At 45.8% G+C, this 21,645-nt stretch overlaps 1 protein-coding gene across 5 annotated transcripts in view; it reads right to left on the bottom strand.

Moving 5' to 3' along the window:
- CAST (calpastatin) overlaps positions 1 to 18,534 on the bottom strand; it is an 89,851-nt gene extending 71,317 nt beyond the window's left edge. The window contains exons 1-2 of one of the 5 annotated variants that reach the window (XM_090038309.1): positions 18,188 to 18,534; positions 9,508 to 9,576 (exon numbers count right to left, since the gene is read on the bottom strand). In XM_090038309.1, coding sequence (XP_089894435.1) covers positions 9,508 to 9,576; positions 18,188 to 18,241 — 123 coding nt within the window. In that variant the 5' untranslated portion in view covers positions 18,242 to 18,534. Of the gene's footprint in view, positions 1 to 9,507; positions 9,577 to 17,834; positions 17,991 to 18,187 lie in introns of those variants that run through there. The other 4 variants (XM_090038308.1, XM_090038312.1, XM_090038310.1 and 1 more) reach the window with 4 other exon arrangements.
- Between the last annotated feature and the right edge of the window lie 3,111 nt (positions 18,535 to 21,645).

Raw genomic sequence — 21,645 nt, 5'->3', positions numbered from 1 at the left:
AGACTAATGAAGGGAAACCAAAGTTAAATATTTGTAACACTACATAGTCAACCACAACAAACTGACTGCATCTTTTACATAACTGCTCGTGTAGAGCAGATACAACCTGACCTGAAAGTCTGCTGCTATTCAGAAAGACCATCTATTCCCATTAAAGAGGCACCAGGCACACCTAATTTCCTAACACCATTTCACTAGAGCTGCGTTTTCCAAAACCAGTCAGTTTAGGCACCACCATGGGGCTAGGGGGTGCAGGTGCTAAGGCACATGGTTGAAAACCCAGAGGTTACATCTTAGAGTTCAGAACAGAACGGCTCACAGAATGGCCCTGTCAGATTCAAACAATATTTGCTAAATACCTTGTCAAAAAGACATGAAAAGAAAGGGTATCCCAACATAGTAAAATTAGCCACTAATGATCCCCTAATTCCCTTGCCACTGATCACCACCACCATGAGGGGGACTCCCTACATACTTGGGAAGTATAGAATTAGAGAACTGAAGAGTCACAGTTCTCCCTGGCCCAAAGAAAACTGAGCATCTCTTTATGTTGACAGGTTTTGTCAACTTTTTTATGCATGCCTGGGAAATCAAATCATAGTTCTAATGGGCTGCAAACTGTCTCACTCAGCGGGTGAGCTACATGAGATGCTTTACTGTGCATTAGACTAATCTGATGTGTAATAAAGCACAGCATCTACACATGTGGGAATTACTGCAAAGTAAATTAGGCTAATGCACTGTTTGCTAGTACCAACACATACAGGTACTAGATTAATGGTGTATTAGTTACTGCACAGTAGAGCATGTGCAATTTGTTCCCAGTCAGCCTAGGCAGTAGGGGGTGACAGATGGTGGAGGGCAGTTGTCTGTGATTCCAGTGCTGCTCAGCTCCCAGTTCCTCACAGGCACAGGGGGGAAGCAGGACCCAACCAAGGTATGTGCTGTGCAGATAGTAACAGGGCTGAGGGGACAGAAAAGGTCCCCTGTCCCCTCAACCCTATTGCTGCCCATGCAGCATACACCCCGTTTGACTCCTGCTCCCCCACCTCCATACCTGGAGGGAGCCGGGAGCTAAGCAGTGCCAGCACTGGGAGGAGACATGGAGGGTAAGCAGCACTGGAACCAGGGGGGAGATGCAGGGTACAAAGGAAGCAGCACTGAGAACTGGGGGGGATGGGGCGGGGTATAAGAGGGAGAACCAGGGACTGGCTCTGCTTCCCCCCAACATCTCCCTCCCCATTCCCTGGCACTGCTTCCCCCCCACATCTCCCCAAGTCCTCACACCAGGTTCCAGCACCGATTCCCCGTGTTTCCCTCCCAGTCCCGGTGCTGTTTACCCCTAAGCTTGGGCCAGGGGCATCACCCCAAGACAGTGCTGCTGAGCTAGGCTGCAATCTTGAGTTCCATGTGGCTGTGAGCTGTCCCCCGCTCTCGGACAGCTCCCACCACACTCCCTAGAGCCAAGAACTGACCCCCATACCTCCTGCCAGCTCAGGGCTGGTACCCAGGGGAGCCTGGAGCTCCCTCTGGCTGCTGCAGGGGGACAGAGCAGGGAAGGGGCAGAAAAGTCAGGAGCATTGATTGCATGTGTAGATGTGCCCAGTCCACCTTCACTCAGTCCATGTTCTGATTGAACAGCTCTGGCTCAATGACCTGCCTCCACCCATGGGCCAGGAACAGCCAGGGCTGCACTGGGAAGCTGGCAGTGTCGGTGCTGGGAGCGGAAATTTGGTGCTGCAGCCACCTCCCAGCACCACCAGCACCCACTCCAAGCTCAGCCCCCAGCGAAAAGAGCCCAGTGCAGCCCTGGCTCCAGCTCACAGCTGCAGCCTGCCAACTCCACGCAGATCCAAGGGCACATGCTCCCCCCTCATGCCCTCTCGGGGTGCAAGCAGTGGTGGGAACTGCCCCCAACCCCCATGAGCCACGGCTCCATCCCACGCCAACCCCACCCCAGCTGGCTAGTGCCTGCCCTTGCGCCTGCCCCCTGCCTCACAGCAGGGGGCATTGAGCTGTCCCCACCCCACACCCCTTCCACCACACCAGACTTACCAGCTGGAGGCAACTTTCCACGCTGCTGGCTCTGCTCCTCACTGCCCGAGTGTTACGCTGTGGCTGCACGCTGCATGGGCATTTATCGACCAAATTATCGGCCCCATTGGGCCAATTTCCCATACAGCCAATTTTCTTTATAATTGCACTGATCTAATATCAGGCGGATGTGTTGATGCACCTCTACTCAAATGTCTAACAATATTTCTTTGCATGGTCCATGCACCTCTCTCTGTCTTCTTGCACATCAGGAAAATGGGAGGCCTTGAAATGTTTTAAAAAACATCTAAAAACAGTAAGTACAGTCTTAAGGCATACATCACTCCCACATGCTGGGTGGGGGCGGAAGCGGAGAACGAAGCATGGAGAGGTGGATGACTGGGTAGGCCTCTGGAATGTCTTGGGGAAGTATGGCTAAAACAGAAACATGGAACTTATGCGAGATAGGGGACAGTGGAAGTGCAGAGCATGATTTTACGCACGCTATATGACTTCCCAGTGAGTTGCAGCTATAAGAACTGTATACTTCAGCAGCAGGTGCCAGACAGACAGGAGCCAGTGCTTATATTCCAATCACATCTAAAATACTAATGGCTTAACAGAATGGGAAAGATAGAGATACACGAGAAACATGATAGGAACCATGTATTTCAAGTGATAATGGAGTTGGGTGTGAAGGAAGAAAAAACTCCATATAAAATTTTTCTTCATGTACTTAACCTGATTGCAACTAGCAGATAACAACACTGTCAAGAGTCTGTGACACAGAACATGTCTGCAATCTCTCTTACTTCCCCCTCTTAGCAAGAATGCAGTGCATGACCATAATCCCCACTCCATTATTAAGAAGTGCAAGTATGCATCAGGGAGGGAAAGGCAGGGGGGAAAAAGGAAGCACTTGGGAATCAGTTAGGCATCCCACCTGTGATCCTGTGTGATACCTACAAGAAACACTGCTCCTTTTATAAAAACATCCCCTATACAAACCAACCTAGATAATATAATGACTGAAAACTTTATTAATGCAGAAATTAGGTTGCCCTTCTATAACATCAAGTTTACTAAAACACAAACTTCTGAAAATCATAACACTAAGAGTTTAAGTACCTGCCCACGTAACCTTAACTTTGCCTTCTTCGAGCAAGTTCCCAATGCAGTCGTAAACATATACTCTCACAGCTTCTGAACTATACTGAAGAAGGGCTACCTGTTTGCCCTACAAACATTATCCCCAAGGAAAAACAAAAAAGAAAAACCCATACCATACATGCTAAATTTTACATCCCGGTTTATAACTTCTTGGCCCTTACATATAGGATGTCATTTATATTTTCACTTACCCATTGGTAAACCTAGAGAACACATTCATCTCCCACCCAACGCTGAGAATCCTCATGGCAAGGCAACCCCAGGATTTCACTCCAGATACAATGTCGGGCCAAAGGAAGCATCTGAGATCATTCAAATTGTGTGTGACTTTTTCTTTTGATGACAAAGATACAGGGGATGGACTCAACCCCCTTCCAGAACAGCGTGGTCCCCCATGGTAAGAATGTCGTACCCCATTTTTTTCTATGACAAGAAATAAAGCCTGCAGAACACAGCTCCTTATAGCCTGCTGCTGCAAGGTTCACCAGCTCTGTTTAGATGCTCAGCTGCTTTCTATACTTTTCCTATTTCAGCAACTAGTTGCTTAGGCCTGATCCTAAGAAAAAAGTAAGTCCTTTGTATATTCAGTAGCTAATTACGTTAAATGTGTGGTATGGCACAGGAAAGACTTTTCAGGGATGAAACCTTGCCCCTAAAAAAATAAATAAATAAATCAATGGCAAAATTCCCATTGACTTTAACAGGTTGTTGCTGTTTTCACTTCTGAAGTTTAAGCGTTCTTCTACTTAAAGAAGGAAGTCGGGGGGAAGGGTCCAGTCTAACAGAGATGGCACTGGACTAGACCTTAGGAAATCTATCTTGCTAGGTGATTTGGGTACATTTCTTTTGTAAAATGTTCCGCGATCCATAGAGGACGAGCATTGCAGGAGAGGCCAGTAGTATAATTACTGAGCAACTGCAGAGCTTTCAGGTTATTCAGTGTGGGAGTGGGCAGTCTTTAAATACTACTTGTACACAGATACTTCTTATTACCATATTTACTTGCATACCACACACACCTTTTACCCAAAAATCAGTCGTACAAAATTGGGTTGCATGTCTGACACAAGGAAGTGAATTTTCTTCATCTGAATAGAAACATGGGGGAATATAAGCATAAAGACACTGCTCTATACTGGCTGCTGCTGCTTCTCTCCTGCCCAGTAAACACTAGGGGCTGAGATCAGTTTCAACCCTCTCATAGCAGCTGCCAAACTGGCCTTTTGCCAATCTGGCACAGTTGGCTTTTGCTCATAGCTTCTTCCTGCAACAACCACTGAGCTAGCTAAGAGCGTTTGAGCTGCTGCATGCAGTCACCTCTTGGCTATGACTCCACCACAAAATTTCTATGTTCTACTTTCCAAAGTTAGGAAGGCATATGATATGGAAGGAGGTACAATATTATTAAAGGGCATGCAAGATCTAAGGCAAAGTTATACTTCTGCGGTGATAAAATTTATCTAGTGATTAAGTTTGGTAACATTTATAAAGGAAAAGGACTTGCACCTTCTCTCTCATTCTGTATGAATACAGTTCAGCTGCTGTCTTTTTTACATAGTCACAACTCACACAAACCTTCTGCAATAATTACATATATTCCATAGCTACCATATGATTAAAAGAATTATCGTCAAACCGGGTGCTTTCAACTCCCAGCATGACAATGATCAAACCATGAAACAAGATGCTAGAAATAGAAGTCCGAGTCATCTAGCCTGCCTCCAACCTACGCAGAACGATTCTATATCAAGGCGGGATTGCTCTCCACGGTGCATCACTGGGTATTTTCCAGTTTGATTTTAAGCATCCCTGGAGAAAAGGTTTTCAGCAATGCCACTGGGAGATTATTCCACATCTTAACAGAGCTCAGAGTGGTTTTCTGCGTATTCAGTTTAAATAGTCTATTTAGTATTTACGGGAGAAAATTAAACAGTTTTACTTTTCTGTTTACTAGTCTAAATCACTCTATGGCATTTACATTTCACAAAAATTAGCAAACAGTCTTATATCCCTCACAGTTTCACTCTCATTGTGTTCTTCTGTACACTACTAGTGTCTGTCTGGTAATTAAGTGCCCAGACCTAAAATGTAAGTATTCTAGGCTGAGTTGACCACAGTCTTATAGAACAGGACTATAAACTCTCTGGTCCATAATGTGAAACTTCTGTGTATGTAACCCATAAACTGTCCCTCCCTTCTTACTGAAATATAACAGTCAGATTCAAGAAGAGCAATACATAGATTTAGTTTATTACTAGTTCCAATATTATTGCAAAATTCCAAGAGGACCGGTTACTAATGTTAGAACTAACACAGTTTAATGAAAAAAAAATGAAATGTTAAGGTCTAGCTTCATTTTAAAATGCTATCAAAGTAATTATCAGGAAAAGAACAAATCTGAGCTAATGAGTAAGCCAAATGCCAAATGCCGAGTTCCCCAAAAGAAAACACTCACCCAACATGTTTAGACTCAAAACCTGCCAAGTATTTCATCAAGACAACAAATTTAATAGTAGCTTTCCCCTTCAGAGTCTAGTTAGCTAAAAACAGAACTTCCCAACAAAACAAGGACACCACAATTCAAACTATAAGCTCTTAGCTCCCACTATTACCACAAAGAGGTCATAGTTTCTAAATTAAAAGCACAGAACTCAGTTGAGGAATCTGCCATCATGCTGAGCACTTGAAGAGGAATTTGGCATTAAGTTGAGAAGGTAGAATGACATTCTGCAGAAAAACCTGAACATCTTTACAAGCCTAAAGGGGAAAAAAGTCTGTTCTTACTCTGCACAATTCTTTCCTGAAATTCAGAAAGTATAGAAGAGCAATTGCCTACAATAGATCTATACCAGGGATTGGCAACCCCTGACATGCATGCCATTTTCCTTGGCACACCACAGCCACCTTGGGCTCTAGGCAGCTGCTGCCAGCCACAGAGCCTGGGCTGCTAGCAGTAGGCAGCATGGAGGTTGCAATGCAAGCCCTGTGGCCAGCAGCTCAGGCTCCATGGCAGGTAGCAGGTGCCCAGAGCCCAGGCCAGCTACAGCTGGGAGCCTGGAAACAGCTGTGGTGGGCTCCACAGCCCTAGCACCGACTCTGTAGCTGCAGTGCCTGTATGTATACCTCTGGGCAGACAGAGGAGGGCCCAGGGTTGCACTGCTTCAGGCCTCTTCCTGGCCATGTGCTTGGAGGCACATGCCCAGCCGCCACCGCAACAGAGCTCGTGCAGCTGTTTGCTGCCTCCCACAGCCAGCCTGGGCTCTGAGCTGCTGTAGCAGGTGGCCAGAAACCTACAAACAGCTGTGCTAGAGTCCCAGACCCCAGGGCAGCAGCAGGTGCCTGCATGCTTCATGACACACAGCAGGAATGGCTCCACCCCATTCATCCATCCAGAGGCACAGGTACACCCATCTCCAACAGTGAGGATCAGGCTCCTCACAGCTCCCCCACCTCTGGCACAACATGTTGAGGCTTGGATGGCGATTAGGGTATTTTTGGCATTCTAGCCAAAATGCTGCCAACCCCTGATCTATAGTACAAGGACTACTGCAATCAATTTAAATTAGCCTCTGGAGGAACACTCCCCACCTCAAGTATTTACACTGTTTTACTTGCTGAGGTCTAGATAGCCACAACAGATTCAGCCTCTTACACCCATATCTCATTTTCATTACTTAAAGTAAAATCAGCACCTGGATACTGTAAAAGTAAGAATTGAGAGAGTAAAATAAGGAAGCAGGCACTAATCTGGTAAGCAGCCATAAATTTGGGTTAAACCAGGGCTGTCCAACTGGTGGCCCCACAATGGGCTAGCATGCGGCCCACAGGCCCCTGCAACCATCTTTCCCCTACATAGTTTCATAGTTTCTAGGGTTGGAAGGGACCTGAGTAGATCATCTAGTCCGACCCCCTGCCATGGCAGGAAAGAGTACTGTGGTCAAACGACCCCAGCAAGGTGTACATCTAGCCTCCTCTTAAAGACATCCAGGGTAGGAGCCTGCACCACTTCTCTTGAAGTTGGTTCCAGATCCTAGCCGCCCTGACCGTGAAGTAGCGCCTCCTGATATCTAGCCTAAATCTACCCTCTGCCAGCTTGTGACCATTATTCCTGGTCACTCCTGGCAGCGCTCAGGGGAACAGGGACTTCCCCAGTGCCTGCTGGTCCCCCCTGACTAGTTTGTAACAGGCCACTAGATCTCCCCTCAGCCTTCTCTTGTGGAGACTGAACAGGTTCAGGTCCCGTAGCCTGTCTTCGTAGGGCCTGCCCTGCTGCCCCCTGATCATGCGAGTGGCCCTCCTCTGGACCCTCTCCATGTTGTCCACATCCCTCTTGAGGTGCAGCGCCCAGAACTGGACGCAGTACTCCAGCTGTGGCCTGACCAGTGCTGCATAGAGGGGGAGTATCACCTCCTTCCACCTGCTCGAGATGCATCTGTGGATGCATGACAGGGTACGGTTGGCCTTCCTGACTGCATCCCCACACTGCCAGCCCATGTTCATCTTGGAGTCAATGACGACTCCAAGATCCTTTTCCACCTCTGTACTGACAGGAATGGAGTTCCCCAACCTGTAGCTATGGTGCCGGTTGTTCTTCCCCAGGTGCATCACTCTGCACTTGTCGGTGTTGAATCCCATCCTATTCTCATCTGGCCGCCTATATGGGAGGGGCAAACCAGGGAGGTGGTTCATAACATGCATTACTTGTCCAGCTCATACAGCAAAGAGGATTCCAGGGGGCCACACAGCTGCCAGCACTGCCCACTTGTCAAGGTTGGGGGGAGATCCTGGGGGACTGCTCCCTCAGCAAATGGCCTGTGCTGTCTGCAGCCCAGGGCCACGCACCAAAGCTGTGTACAGCCTCCAGCTGTATTTTCAGTTGGATCCTGCATGCAAGTACTTGGCCAATGAGTCTAACCAAATCAATACTCAATTACACTTCAGCCTACTGGACAAAGTGTCTCATTACTCAGCAGGCCTTTGGAATCGTCCATTATCTATACGGATAAATTTATGCTTCTGCATTTGCTTACTTAGGAAATATATTTAATGTCTCCTTCCAATTGAAGAGACCGTGTCTGGAACAGAAAGTGAACTTGTAACATGTCAAATCATATTAGTATGTATCTACATGCACCTTTTTCCCAAAAATGAGTTTTCCGAACTTGGGTAGCATGTCTCAAGCAGGGAAACTGATTTTCTTCGCCAAAGGAAAAACGTGGAAGAACAGAAGCATAATGACATTGTGTTATACTACCTGCTGTTTCTCATGCCCAGCAAGCAGCAAGGGCAGAGTCCAATTTTAACTCTCTTCCAGCTACTGCCAAATTGGCTTTTGCCTACAGCCTTTGCCTGAAAAAAACCAGTGAGCTGGCTGTCAGTAAGTAAGCTGCTGAATGCAGTTAGTTTTTGGTCATGACTTGAAAAATCTCTCTCTCTACATTCTGCCCTCCAAAACCAAAATGTGTTTAGGGATGGGGAAGGGGATGTGGTATGCAAGAAAAAATTTAAGTATTTTCTTCATTTTAAGTAATGCATGTTATGTCCCCAATGCTATACTGGTTCATTCCTACAAAAAGGAGAAATGATCCTATAGTGCTTTAAGTTGCAAACTAAAGTATGTTTACATTTTTAAAAATCCAAAATTTTGTCTGATTTAGGTATAATGGGGAATCCCTGAATTGACTGCAAATGATGATTCAGACTTTCTAGTTTTTCCTAGTAGGAGGACTCAGGTACAAAAAAGAGTATCTTTATTCAAATGGCTGGAAAGATGTGGTCACTGAAAAGAATACAGAGACAGAATCAGAGAGGGTATATTATAGTAACCATTGTTGCTTCAGACAGTATCATATTTAGCAATCTGGCTCAAACCAACTTTAGTAAGACAGAACAGCTAATGTTACAAGCAACCTGCCAATCATTCGGAACGTTTCAAAAGGCAAAACTGACAAAGAGCTAGTAGTTGGTCACCAGTATGACAAAATGCCAGTTTTCAGATCTTTGGAGACAAACAGATTCGGTAACTTTATAATAGCAAAAATGCTGTAATATGTATTGTCCTCCACACAGAAGCTTAAATTGGTTGCGGAGATCTTACCCTAAACTGAATAAGATACATATTATTTTGGAAAAATGCCTAACTGCATAAGTCAACAACAATCAGTCAGTCAGTTTTCAAGTGACCACTTTGCCACCTCAAAAAAATAAAAAAATAAATAACAACACACCGGTACAGAATGCGACTGGGCAAATGTTTTATGCTACCAACTTTCCAGGTTACCATAATGCAGTATTTGCATTTACCTCTGCTGCTTCGGATTCTTTTTTATCTCCTGGTTTAGAAGATGTTCCACTTTTTTTCTTGTCCCCATGCTGTAAGATTAAAAAAAAAAAAAATTTTATTAGTAATATACTCTATTGAATTTTCTATTCAGAGGGATTCTGTAAGCCTTTTGATACTACACATAGGGATCATTTCACCCACTGAACTACAATGGTGTGGAACATGACAATTATTCCTGTTCAATAACAGAATACAGCCAAAGATCTAGAAGACACAAAGGATAAAATCAAACCACAGGTAAAATTGAGATAGGCAAAATGTAATTGGTTTTAGGGGCAGAAATTGACTCAGCTGATTGGCTTAACACTATGTTTCTTACAAAAAGTGCTAGAACATATCTTAATACCTCCGTTCTACAATTCATCCTCTTACATCAGAATGCTCTTTAACCCACCACTAGGCTATAGGTTTGATGGCAACTTAAGTCTTGACCAAACTGTCAATGATTTCATTAGGAACTGAATACTGCTTTTAGAGGAAACAGCACTACTCACTCAATCATAATTATTTTTTCCATTCCCTAGGTTTTTCTTGTTTCACCAAAGTTCTCACCATATCTAGCCATCCTTATCTCAAAAGATAACTCTCTGTAATTTCTGGAGTTACATTGTTAGCATATGAGCAATAATCTTTGCCAAAGTTCAGGCTCTTTTCCAGCTCCTCCCAGGCTTGGTGAGTCCCTGCCTCCACTCTTTTCAGGAGTTAGGCCTCTTGCTTTCATGTTCCCTGCAGTTGAGTCCTCCAGTTTTGACTGAGTCCTTAAAAATGTGGCACACAGCCTAACAATCATCATTACTCAGTATCCCCAGCTGAATTTGAATCTTATAAGCCAAAACTGCAACCTGTGAACACCACAGCAACCCAAATAGTCTTTACAAAGTAAAGATTGCTTAATACGAACAGTGGGAACACATTAGAAACAAGATAAAAGGGGTTTTTATTCAGTGAAAAGATCTACATATCCAACCCTATAATTTGATGATGGGTCTGATCTCAGCTACCTGATCTCATCTTTCCCATTGTTGCCTTTTAATTCAGCCTCAAAAATCTTAATTTCAGTTTCTTGCCTGAGGTCCCCCCCTCCAGCTGACTGAATTCAGCATGGATGAAGGTATACTGTATTACACCTGCATAGCCCTTTTAAGTCCGTAGGTAGCCCCCCTATTCTGATGTTTAGCTTGCTTTCATGCATTGTACAATTAACTATACCTGGGATTTCATTTTGCACCACGATAACAATTCTAACAAAGAGGTGGACAAACAGTATTTATAAAATGTTACCAGCAGCTCTCATACCCTTTATCTTATTTTCTATCCCATACAATAAATAGTAGATTCATAGATGCTAGGGTCAGAAGGGACCTCAACAGATCATCGAGTCTGACCCCCTGCCTAGGCTTGAAACTCACAAAACTACTGGCTTGTGAAAGTGACACTCATGCAGTTCTCAAAAAAGTCATTCATTTTCTTTTGAAACTGAGCAGCAGCAGGTCAAATGACCAGTTATATAGGTTGCTCCTACTGTGTTATCAAAACTGATGGATTTTTAACTGAATTTCATAGGAAAGGTATTTTTACTTCACAGGGAGTGAAGAGCAATCCTGCAAGCTAATATGCATGCATCTTCTAGTGATTTCAGCAGAAATCTACAATCAGTTTGCAGGATTCAAGGCCTAAGTCGCTGTGGAGAAATGGAAACACTATATACAAGATGCAGTCAAATGCACAAAGGAAACCTGAGAAGTGAGAGAAAATGTCTTCCTCCATCTCTTAGCTACAGTAGGGAGGCAGTGCTTGTAACCAAATGTTGGTTAAAAAAAAAATCAAGTATAAATGTGACGTTTAGTTTGATGCGTCTTTTAATCAAAAGTGTGAATATCACATGGTACCTGTGTAATCTCCAGGGATCTAGGTTTTCCATTCCCATGGAAAAACAGGAAAAACTATATTTTCCCTTTTAACAGATTTTTCATTTTAACAGAAATACCTGCAGATTTTCCACTTTACAAAGGTCTCCTGAGGTTAGCAGAGCTCCAGCTTGCAAAAAGGGCAACAAACCCTAAGTCCTGTCCCAAGGGAGAGGGAGAGGGGTAACGGATAGGGCCTAAGACTCTCAGTGAGCGAGGCCTTGGCTCAGACTTACTTTCCCTCCTGGAGCCTTTGGGGTCAGTGGGGCTTGCAGAAGGCTGGGGGCCCCCTCTGGTGGGGCTGGGGGGCTACAGGAAGAGCCAGCAGGGCCAGTGAAAGGGAGGGCGGCGGTGTGTGGGTGTTGTGTGCAGGAAGCCCCACACGGAGGGCCGGTCCAGCCTGATAGGGCATGGACCGGGAGCTGTGCACCACTAGACCAGGTAGGAAGCCGCACATGGAAGCATGGAGTCACGCACCATTGGGCCGGGTGGGCTCCTGCTTTCCTTCATGTGTGGCTTCTGCTGGAGTGCTGCAAGCCCCACACGGAGGCACAGAGACCAACTGGGCCCATGGCAAGTGGCTCCCAATCCACACATCAATGGACTGGGCCAGCCAGCTCTGTGCCTCCACACTGGGCTTCCAGCACTCCAGCACCAATGGAAACCTGGCCCTTTGTATACTGCTCCCACCTGCAGTGCTGTGCTCCACATGTGCTGATACAGAGCCAGCCCGATCTGGTCCAAAGGCACGCGCCAGTGGGCTGGACCGGCTCCATGGCAGCACATACATGGGACTCAGCTAGAAGCACGTGCTGCCAGGAGTTCTGTCTGCTGTGGGCATGAGCGCCCTGAGGGCCCACTGCCTGCTGCTGCTGATCCACCAGCAGTGGGGGCTGTGCTACAAACCCCACACCCACCCACACAACCCCCACACACACAAACCACTCAACTGCCCACAAACCCCACACCCTTTTACAACCCTCCCACCGCCAACACCCCTTCAAAACTCCCCACAAACCCCACCTGCCCACCCAGTACCTGCATATATATAGAAAGTGCCTGCATATATTTCTAAGGGTTCAAATAATGTTATATTTAGTTTAATTTAAAAAAAATAAATAAATAAAAGTAATTAATTTTGCATAATTCTTTTCTGCATGTAATTTTGAATTTCTGTGCATAAGTCCCTGGGGTGTATAGAGTGGTCTCAGTAGGAGTTCTGACTTTCCATGATGAAAAACCCAAAATCAAGTGCCAAAATATATAGGTATTTAGAATGTGTTTTATTATAGTGATTGAGGCACTGGTAGGCTTCCAAATAGTTTTAAAACTGTAAATATATCAGTAAAACACTGTGATCAAATGACACCTATATATAGTGGCCTTTCATTTTAATCTTGGATTTTGGGTTTGTAATCAGAGATTTTGCCTTTTTTAACAGAAAATTTGCAACTTTTTTTTAAATCAGAGAAAATCAGGAATCCTGGTAATCTCACACTGTAAAGGTTCATCATCCTGTTCAAATTTAATGTCTTTACACATTATAACAAACCACATAATCAAAAGCACAAATACAGAATGGGAGATAACACTGCTGAGGAGGATCTAGGGGTTCTGGTGGATCATAAACTCAACAAAAATTAGCTAGGTGACAGACAGACAGACCGACTGACCAAATGCAGTTTTGGGCTGCATCAGCAAGAGCATTAAGCCATGGGAACTGATAGTACTACTCTACCTGGCAGTAGTTAAGCCTTTTTGAGAGCAAGGCTATCTGCTGGGCATCCCATGGACCATATGTAGCCTCTAAGGGATTAACCCACAGTCCCTGGGCTCCTGGTCCACTAGGAGCTCTCCCCACTCTTCCAGCTGTTACTGCTGTTGGAGTCTCTAAGCTCCCCTCCCTCCTCCAGCTTCTGCTTCCTACCCCTGCCCCTGGGTGTACCATGGCACAGCCCACTGGATTGAAGAAGCCTGCAGCCAGGGGGACTGAGGGGACCCCAAGAACCCCACACTGCACAGATGTGCCTGCATGGTACAGGGGTGGTGGAAACAGGCACACAGCACAGAAGGGGGCATATGGCACAGTGGGTAGGGGGAAGGGGCCCAGCACATGCAAATCACGTAGCAGGAGGTGGTCCATGTGGCATAAGGCCCAGGTGAATGTGATCCTTATAGAACATGACTAGGGGTCCAGCAGTTCTTGGCCACTCAGAAGTTGGACAGCCCTGATCAAGAGTATGGTGAACATGAATGAGATCCACATTCTAAGAAAGATGTGGAGAAACTGAATTGCAGCAAGCCAGATTTGGATTAGGTCTCAGAAAAAGATTCCTTATTGTTTGAACAGAAGACAGAGGAATACAACAGACTAACCAGGGAAGCTGAAAAATCTCCTTCACTGGAGGTTTTCAAGATGAGGCTGCATAAGTATTTGACATGGTAATTTAAGAGAAGAAGCATTACAGCATTTGTGCCAGGAATTGGTATTTAAGGTCCCTTGCAAACAATGATTCTATGTAGTCTTAAACTGATGTACTATAAATCTACCCTAAGCTATGTGATACTCTAAATACTATATGCTGCACTGAATGTGCAGGTCCCATGACATCCCTGGAAATTCTTCATGCAAACGTACAAATGCCAGAATGTAGCTAGTTTATCTGATATGGTATCAGTTCACAGTAGAGCTCATGCATGCTTTACTGTACACCATTTGTGTTTTGTTGCTCTTATTTGTATTTTGGGAGGGGAAAGCTGTAAAAGCAATATTGCAGATTTTAAGCCCAGTATGCATTTTAACTGTTTAAAGCCATCACAGTTACAAAGCTAATTTCACATTTGTTCCCTTTCTAGACTCTAAATGCCTAAAAAAGACTAAATCCTCCCACATATGTAGGTATTCATAACTAAAGGGAGTTAGGTGCCTAAATATCCCTTACAGAATAAAGGATCTCAACATAACCAAGAGTCATGTCTAATCTTGCTTAAAGACTTTCCATCCCTTGAAGGAAAGTCTAAACTTCTTCAAACATGTCCCATATTCATTAGCAGGGATCCAGGTTTTCTGTTCACAATGGAAAAACACAGTAAAACCTGGATTCTCTCTTTTAAAGAAGAAAAAGTCAAGTTAAGGCTGGCAGAGTTCCAATTTGCTAAGGGACTGGGGGGAGCAGGAGGAGAACAGTCAGCACAGGGGGTGCCATGTGCACAGGCACATGGCCACCAGGCAGCCACAGGTACATTGGCAGGGGGGGAAGGAAGGTAGATTGAGGCCCCCACAGTGAGGGAGGGAGTTGGGCATGGCTGGGGCTGCTGTCCACTCACCGCTCAGGCCATAGCAGCCACCACCTCCTGTGGGCAGCAGCCAGGGTTCAGGCACTGCTGTGGGGGCAGGGGACTGTAGACCCAAGTCCCTGGCCCCATAGTCCTGGTAGCTGCGGGTCCCCTCTGGCAGGGGTGGAGGGGGCAGAGGACGAGGGGCACCAGCAGGGGGTAGGGGGCTGTGGCTTAGAAATGAGGGACAATGGCATGGGTAGGGCACCAGCATATCAGGGCTAATCAGCACCACAAAGCAGTGTGGACCCATGTCCTGGTAAGTGAAGGGGGCAAGGAGTGCTCTGATTTTCCATCATAAAAAACCCCCCAAATCAAACCACAAAAGTTACAGGTATTTAGAATTTATTTTACTATAGTGATTGAGGCATTGGTAAACTTCCAAATGGCTTTACAATTGTAACTATATCAATAAAACACTGTGTTCAGTTGAAATATTGATATAAACCCAAAATCCATGTTTAATCACGAATATGGGGGGGTGTTAATTACAGATTTGGGTGGGTTCCTTTAAAATCGGAGAATTTGCAATTTTTAAACAGAGAAAAATCAGGATCTCTGTCATTAGTCTGGTTCCTTTCACTCAAGACAGACCACTTGTTAATGCTGTTTTTAGTCCTCTTATCTTGTTCTTAACTCTGCCCCCATGCTTTAGCCCTTCAGGTCAAAAACAGCCTAGTAGGCTCAACAGGATACCAATGCCAAAGTCCTCAGAACTAATATCTACCTCATCCTCCCTTTACAACCCTCTAGTTTTTGCCAGGTGAGTTTTTACCTTGAAGTCAGCCTTTCCATATTATACCAACATATTCATGCAATCAACAGTCTCTTCTTAATCAGGGTTATATACGGTATTCATAAACTCCAACTCTGTCAATGGAGGACACAGCAAACACCTAACTTACAACTGTTTTAATTGTTTCAGAGACATTTTAATGTCTTTGATGAAGTCTAAAATTAGCCCGTGACATTTTTATATCATACTATATATAAAAGTTAGAAAAAACACAGCAAGCAAAATACTAAACTTTTTATTTTACAATTTATCTTGAATTTATCCAAAGTAGGCAAAAAGAAGAGATACCCATGGTATACAATTTCAGTTCAAGAGTTTCATCACTTTAACATGCTCTATACAGCATATAAAAGTGCCAGAAAACACTCACCAACTCTACTTTCTCAATCGGCAAGATATACAAGATGTGCATCTTACATATTACAAAAAACACGTGACCCAAGGAAAAAGTTGTCCAAATTCAAGGACAACATGCTACCAGTGAAATCAATAAACAACAAATCTAATCTAAGCCCAAAAGGGAAGAAGTCCCAAAGCAAGGGATTAGTGGAAAAAAAAATCTATTATCCACTTGAGAAAGCCCAGTTCTTTTTTGAACTAGTTACCAGCTAAAACCCAGCACGGCAACTACTTCATGCTTTTACTTATTCCCCTTCCAAGTTTTGTATGATTTTCCTTACTTAAGTTATAAGGTCTTTGGGGAAGCTCTCTCTCTCTTACTCGGGGACTGCACAATATCTCGCACAAGAGTCCAATTTCAGTTAGTGTCATTGAAGGTACTGTGATGCAAATACTTTTGATAACTGATTTCCCACAAAACATGAGTGCAAGTGATTTTCTGGCCCTGAAACACATGCTTAGTTTGTTTTAGATTGCTTGCTTTTAGATCCAAAACTCAGTGACTCAGGACAGCAGGGACCCTCCTAGTTTAATGTATGGATTTTACCGCATGTGCTAGCATTGTGCAAAGTTTAATGCAATACTTGCATCTAAATCCAGCTATAAAAGCCAACCCAACATCCAACATCCAGCCCAACACCAGGACTCACAGTTCTAACCACCTTTCATTGACACTGGCTAACTGGTTTGAATTCTGACTCACAATAGGGACTGAGGTTGAAAACTTATAACTGTATAATTAGATATTTATGTTCCAGCAAAATCTTTGCAGAGCACATCTAACATGCGCTACGATCAGCAATGGTTTCAGCAATAGTTGCAGGTTTTACTTTAGTAAACTAGTGAATTGAATGTTTGATGGCATATGCACCCTACAATAGGATTTTTTCCTGTGTGCTGTTATTTTGAGTATTAGCTGTCAATACAAACTGCTTCCTTCCATGACAGACAACAAATTAGAAAGAGCAGGCCTTTTGGAACAGGTAATTAACTGAAAGTTTAGTCACAGTAATCACTGGATGCTTAAGTACAGAATACAGATTATGCCAGAACTCAAAAAACTTGTGGCTTACCTAGGGAGGTCCCAACAAGATAGAAAAGGTCATTGTAGGTCAAGGAACTCCCCACAGTTTGGAGCAAGTTTACACAGACTAGTATCATGCAGGAACTCACTCAGAAAAAAACCAAAAGTTTTGGCTAAAAGGAGAGTGAATGGAAGCTCTGTTATAAAGCTATGAAAAGCAGCAGCAAAACTTGGAAAGACAAAAATTTTTTGTGTAATTGGTCTTTGCTGAAGTCTCATGTGAGACTTCATGGGCTCTGAAATGACAAGGCCCAACTTTAACAGGTTTTCTAGCCAAAATAAGTGCAGGCCCTTTGGCGAAACCAAGCCATGGCAAACACGGGGTGGGGGGACTGAACCTGAGCCCCTTCTACGTTTTACAAAACGGCCAGATCCTTTCTGAGTTGCTAGATATCCTGCTCAGCATCAATTTTCAGCTTGGCAGACAGGAGGGCGAAGGAACAGGCTACCCAGAGAGCTCGGGAGTCTCCATCCTCAGAGGTTTTGAAGATCCGAGTACACGAAGCCCTGGCTGGGATGACCTAGCTGGGGCTGGTCCTGCCGTGAGCAGGGGGTTGGACTACACCTCCCGAGGTCCCTTCCAGTCCTCATTTTCTAGGACTCCAGACAGCCGAGCGGCTGATCTCTGGGCGTAGGTCTGGAGCCAGGCACCAGGCGCCCACGTCGCGCCGCGAGCCTCATGGCACGAAGCCGCCTCCCCCTACGACCCAGGTGTGACCCGGCGGCCTCCGCCCACAGCCCGCAAAGCGCAGCCCGGGTCTTTACCGTAGCGTACCACCAGCGTGCGAAAGCCATCGCCGCCCGCGGGATCGTCTTCACAGCTGGAGCCGCAATGAGAGCACGGAGCCCGGCCCACCCCGGCCCGCCCAGTCCCGGCCCTGCAGCGACGGGCAGCGCTGGCTCGGCCCACCCCACCCCGCCTCACGCAGCCATGCCAGGCAGGGGCAGGGCAGGGTAGGGTGAGGCCTCGCGCGTCGCTATGGCTGCAGGGCGGGGCGGGGCTGACCGCGCCCCACGGCCCGGGGTCGTCCTCCCCCTCACACCCAGCCTCGGCTGCATGGGGGCGTCGCCGGGCTCGCCTCACGCCCCCTCCCCGCGGCGCCCCCCGCCCCACTCACCCCTGGCGGCCGCGCGGCGACGGGCCCCCGTTTCCCTCGGCCCGGCTGGGACATGTCGCGGCACTGACGGAGCGAGGCAGAAGGAAGCGGCGAGCTGCCTCCGCCAGGCGTGAAGCGGTTTTTCCGATGCGCCCCGAGCCAGAGCTCCCCGCTAGTCCCTCCTCTTCCTGCGGGTGCTCCGCACCACTCCTCTTTCGGGGCCTCGCCCGCACCAGGCTGGGGGGCGGGAGAGATGTGGCTGAGGGCAGGATGCCCGCTGGCGGCTTGTCTTGGCGAGGACGCCAGCTCCCCGCTAGGCGACCTGAGAGCCGGCCTCTGTCGCTAGCAGAGACGGGACAGGACTTGTTGCTTTCTCCTCCTCTCTCTTAGAAAAAGCTCCAGCTTCCTGACACAACCCAACCCAACCCCCGCCCCCAACTCACCAGCCTAGAAGTCCGGTCCGATCGGCTGGTTTGTGTTAGGCCCGGCCTCACCTCGGAAAGAAACTCCTCTGGGCTAGTTTTAGGGAGACGTTGCCTGAGAAGATCACTTTTCTTTCCCCCTATCCCACCTCCCCAAATGTCCGTGGTTTTTTAAAAAGTACCAAAATCACTCTTAAAACAAGAGGAAGCCTAGATCTCTACCCAGAGTTCAAACCGAACTTAGACCCTTTTCAAGGCTTTGAAGGGGAAAAAAAAAGATGTTAAGAGGCTTACTCTTTCAGGTTTTATGTCTCTTGTGCACTTCCCAGATTTAGTTCCCAGTGGAAATCCTACCGTAAAACTTCTTGTGAGAAGCCAGGAGGTTTTTTTTGTGGGTACCTTTAATTGGACTGGCTGGAAAGTAGTTGGGGGAAGATGCTGGACAAGCTTTCAAGCATAACATGCCCTTAACTTCAGACTTGTTGTGGGGTAACCCCACAGCTCCAGGCCATCTCTGTGCTGTTCTGCTTCGCACCGCCAGGGCTTCAACCAGCTCTTGGTCATGGGAGATGTCTCTCCTGCCAGCACATCTCGATCTCACAGCAGGGCCATCCCAACTGCCCCAAGCCCTGTGCTTTGGGGGGCCTATGCGGAGCTGAGCAGCTGTGGCTCCTCCTGCAGGATCTGCCTAGTGCTGGTGACTCCACGCCACCGCTTGCTTCTTGTTCAGCTGTTTGCCACCCCCTGCCACTGCCACCACCAGCTTCTTCACATCCGGGTCCCATGCAGACTGATATGCTCTAGGTCCTGCACCCTACTAGGGTCATCTCTGCTCACAGGCACCCTGACCAGACTTTACAGTTTGTGAAGGAGATCCAGCAAGGTCTTGGGGTTCCCTGGGTTTGTGAAAATAGGTCTGCTGGCCCCATGGGACCAGAACACCTACTGCTACCAGTTGCTGCTCCAGAATCACTCGAGACAAACTGTAAAAGGAAAAGGCCACAACAGGTTTATAGGCAGATAAGGTTCTTGGGGTAAATCCAATATCTTTTTTCAGACCAACTCAAATCATTGGAAAAATTCTTAGCAAGCTTTTGGGCACAAACCCCCTTTACCCAGCTGAGGAAGCATTTGCAGATGGTCTGTGCTTTTCCTGGATGAAGTAGATGAAGAGGTTGCTTTATCACTCCATTCAGGAAAAACACAGACCTGCAGACACTTCCTTAGCCTGACAAAGGGGGTTTGTGCCCAAAAGCTTACTAAGAAGAATTTTTCCAACTATTTGAGTTGGTATAATAAAACCTTGTCTGCTTATGTCCTTAGATCAAGACAGCTACAACCTACACCCCTGAAACTACAGGTTTATTGCCTGTAAGTCCTGCTACATATTCACATTAAAGCCAGATAGAAACTAACAACAGAGTTGTTGCACAGTTTCAAGCACTATCTTTATAGCTGGTTAGCTCTTTTTATAGCTGGGAACTCATTTTTATGGTGTGATATGTACTTTACACATGTAGCTAGTTTAAATTTATTGTGCCATTAGCCGGTTAATTGTGTGATAACTGCTTTGCACTTATGGCCAGTCTTGCTTTGCACAGGTGACCAGTCTAAATTTATTGGGCAGTTAACGAGTTAATTGCATAATAAAAGTAATGTGTAGCAGGGGCTTAAGAGAAAAACAGGGAAAAAATTTGGAGACAAATATACAGATATAAAACATAAATGCCTCACTGTTCCCTTTTAACTTGAAATAGCTGCCTGGTCTTCTGCTTCAAACAGCTAGCAATCTGCTAATTTCTGGGGTGATCCTTCAACCTCCTTGCTCAGATCTGAAGTTCAGCACTTGGAGTCTTAAAGCTTGACTAACATCTAGGAGCATGACTAACAAGTTTTGCACACCGGGCAAAATGCCCTTGGGTGGCTGTCAGGTTCTGAGCACCAGAAATTGAGGTTCGAGGGGAGAAGAAAGGAAAAAGTTCAGTCTTGGTTACTCCAGGGACTCACAGAGTGCTGCTGCTGCTGCTGCCATGTCACTGCACCTAGCCCCTACGGCCAGGGGCACGGGACTGTTCTTGCCAGCAAAGTCTTGGGGAGAAGGTACCATTCCAGCACCAAATCCATGTAAATCAGATCCTGGGGTTAGTGTCTCTCACCCCCAACTTCCGCAGTTAAGCTGCCGCTAACCACGATTGCCAACTTTCAGTAAAACTTCGGGCTAAAAATGGCTGTCTGTAAAGTCCACAAAAAAATCATGCTGGCGGAAATAGAAGTAGGGTGGTCGACAGGGAAATCCCATGTACAAATAAACTGAGGGCCTTCATCTGACCACACCCCATTGTAAAAACTAGCCAGAAGCAAGGATCATGCCCTGTCTAAACTGTAGAAAGCTTGAGTATGCAGCAGAATATAGGATGGTGGGTGGGATGGAAAGGATAAGATAAAGGTGAGGGGATGTCTGTAAGTAGTTTAATATATGAATTTAACATAAATCTTTTGTGTGTTCATCGAAAAAATAACTGGTCACAGCAACAGGTCTAACAGATTGTACTGCATTCCTGAGGCTGCAGCGCATAGGATACTCCCTGCTAGCACAGTGCCACAGGAAGAAGACAGAGCCTGCTTCAGTTCCACACCCTGTATTGCTCTGTTCTTGATAGCTGTAATTTGAACTCTAGGACTGAAGCTGTGTGATAAGACAAGATTATGAGAAACCCCAATAATTGAGGTCATTAGCTTATCAGTTATTGATAAGAGTGCTCAGTGTAAGTGCAAATCCCTTATGCACATGCCTAACTAAGCATCAGAGCAATCCCATTGACGAGTTAGATGCATATGTAAATAGTCAGACAGATCTCTCAGAGAGCCCATGGAGCCTTCCAGTTCATTAAATAGTTACTCAAATAGATCTCAACCTACCTCCAAAGTTGTATGACTAAAATGCTATTCATATGTTTGTTTGTTTATGTGTTTGTGTAAAACAGTATTTATATGCATAATACAAATGTACATTTTGTAAGTACAGTTATGTATCCCTAACTATGCTTATAACTGGAC

Source organism: Crocodylus siamensis, chromosome 3 (genome assembly GCF_052110815.1).
Source record: "Crocodylus siamensis isolate JL-2025a chromosome 3, ASM5211081v1, whole genome shotgun sequence".
Lineage (NCBI taxonomy): Eukaryota > Metazoa > Chordata > Crocodylia > Crocodylidae > Crocodylus > Crocodylus siamensis.
The sequence above is the reverse complement of the archived record's forward strand: the minus strand, read 5'-3'. Positions and strand labels throughout refer to the sequence as shown.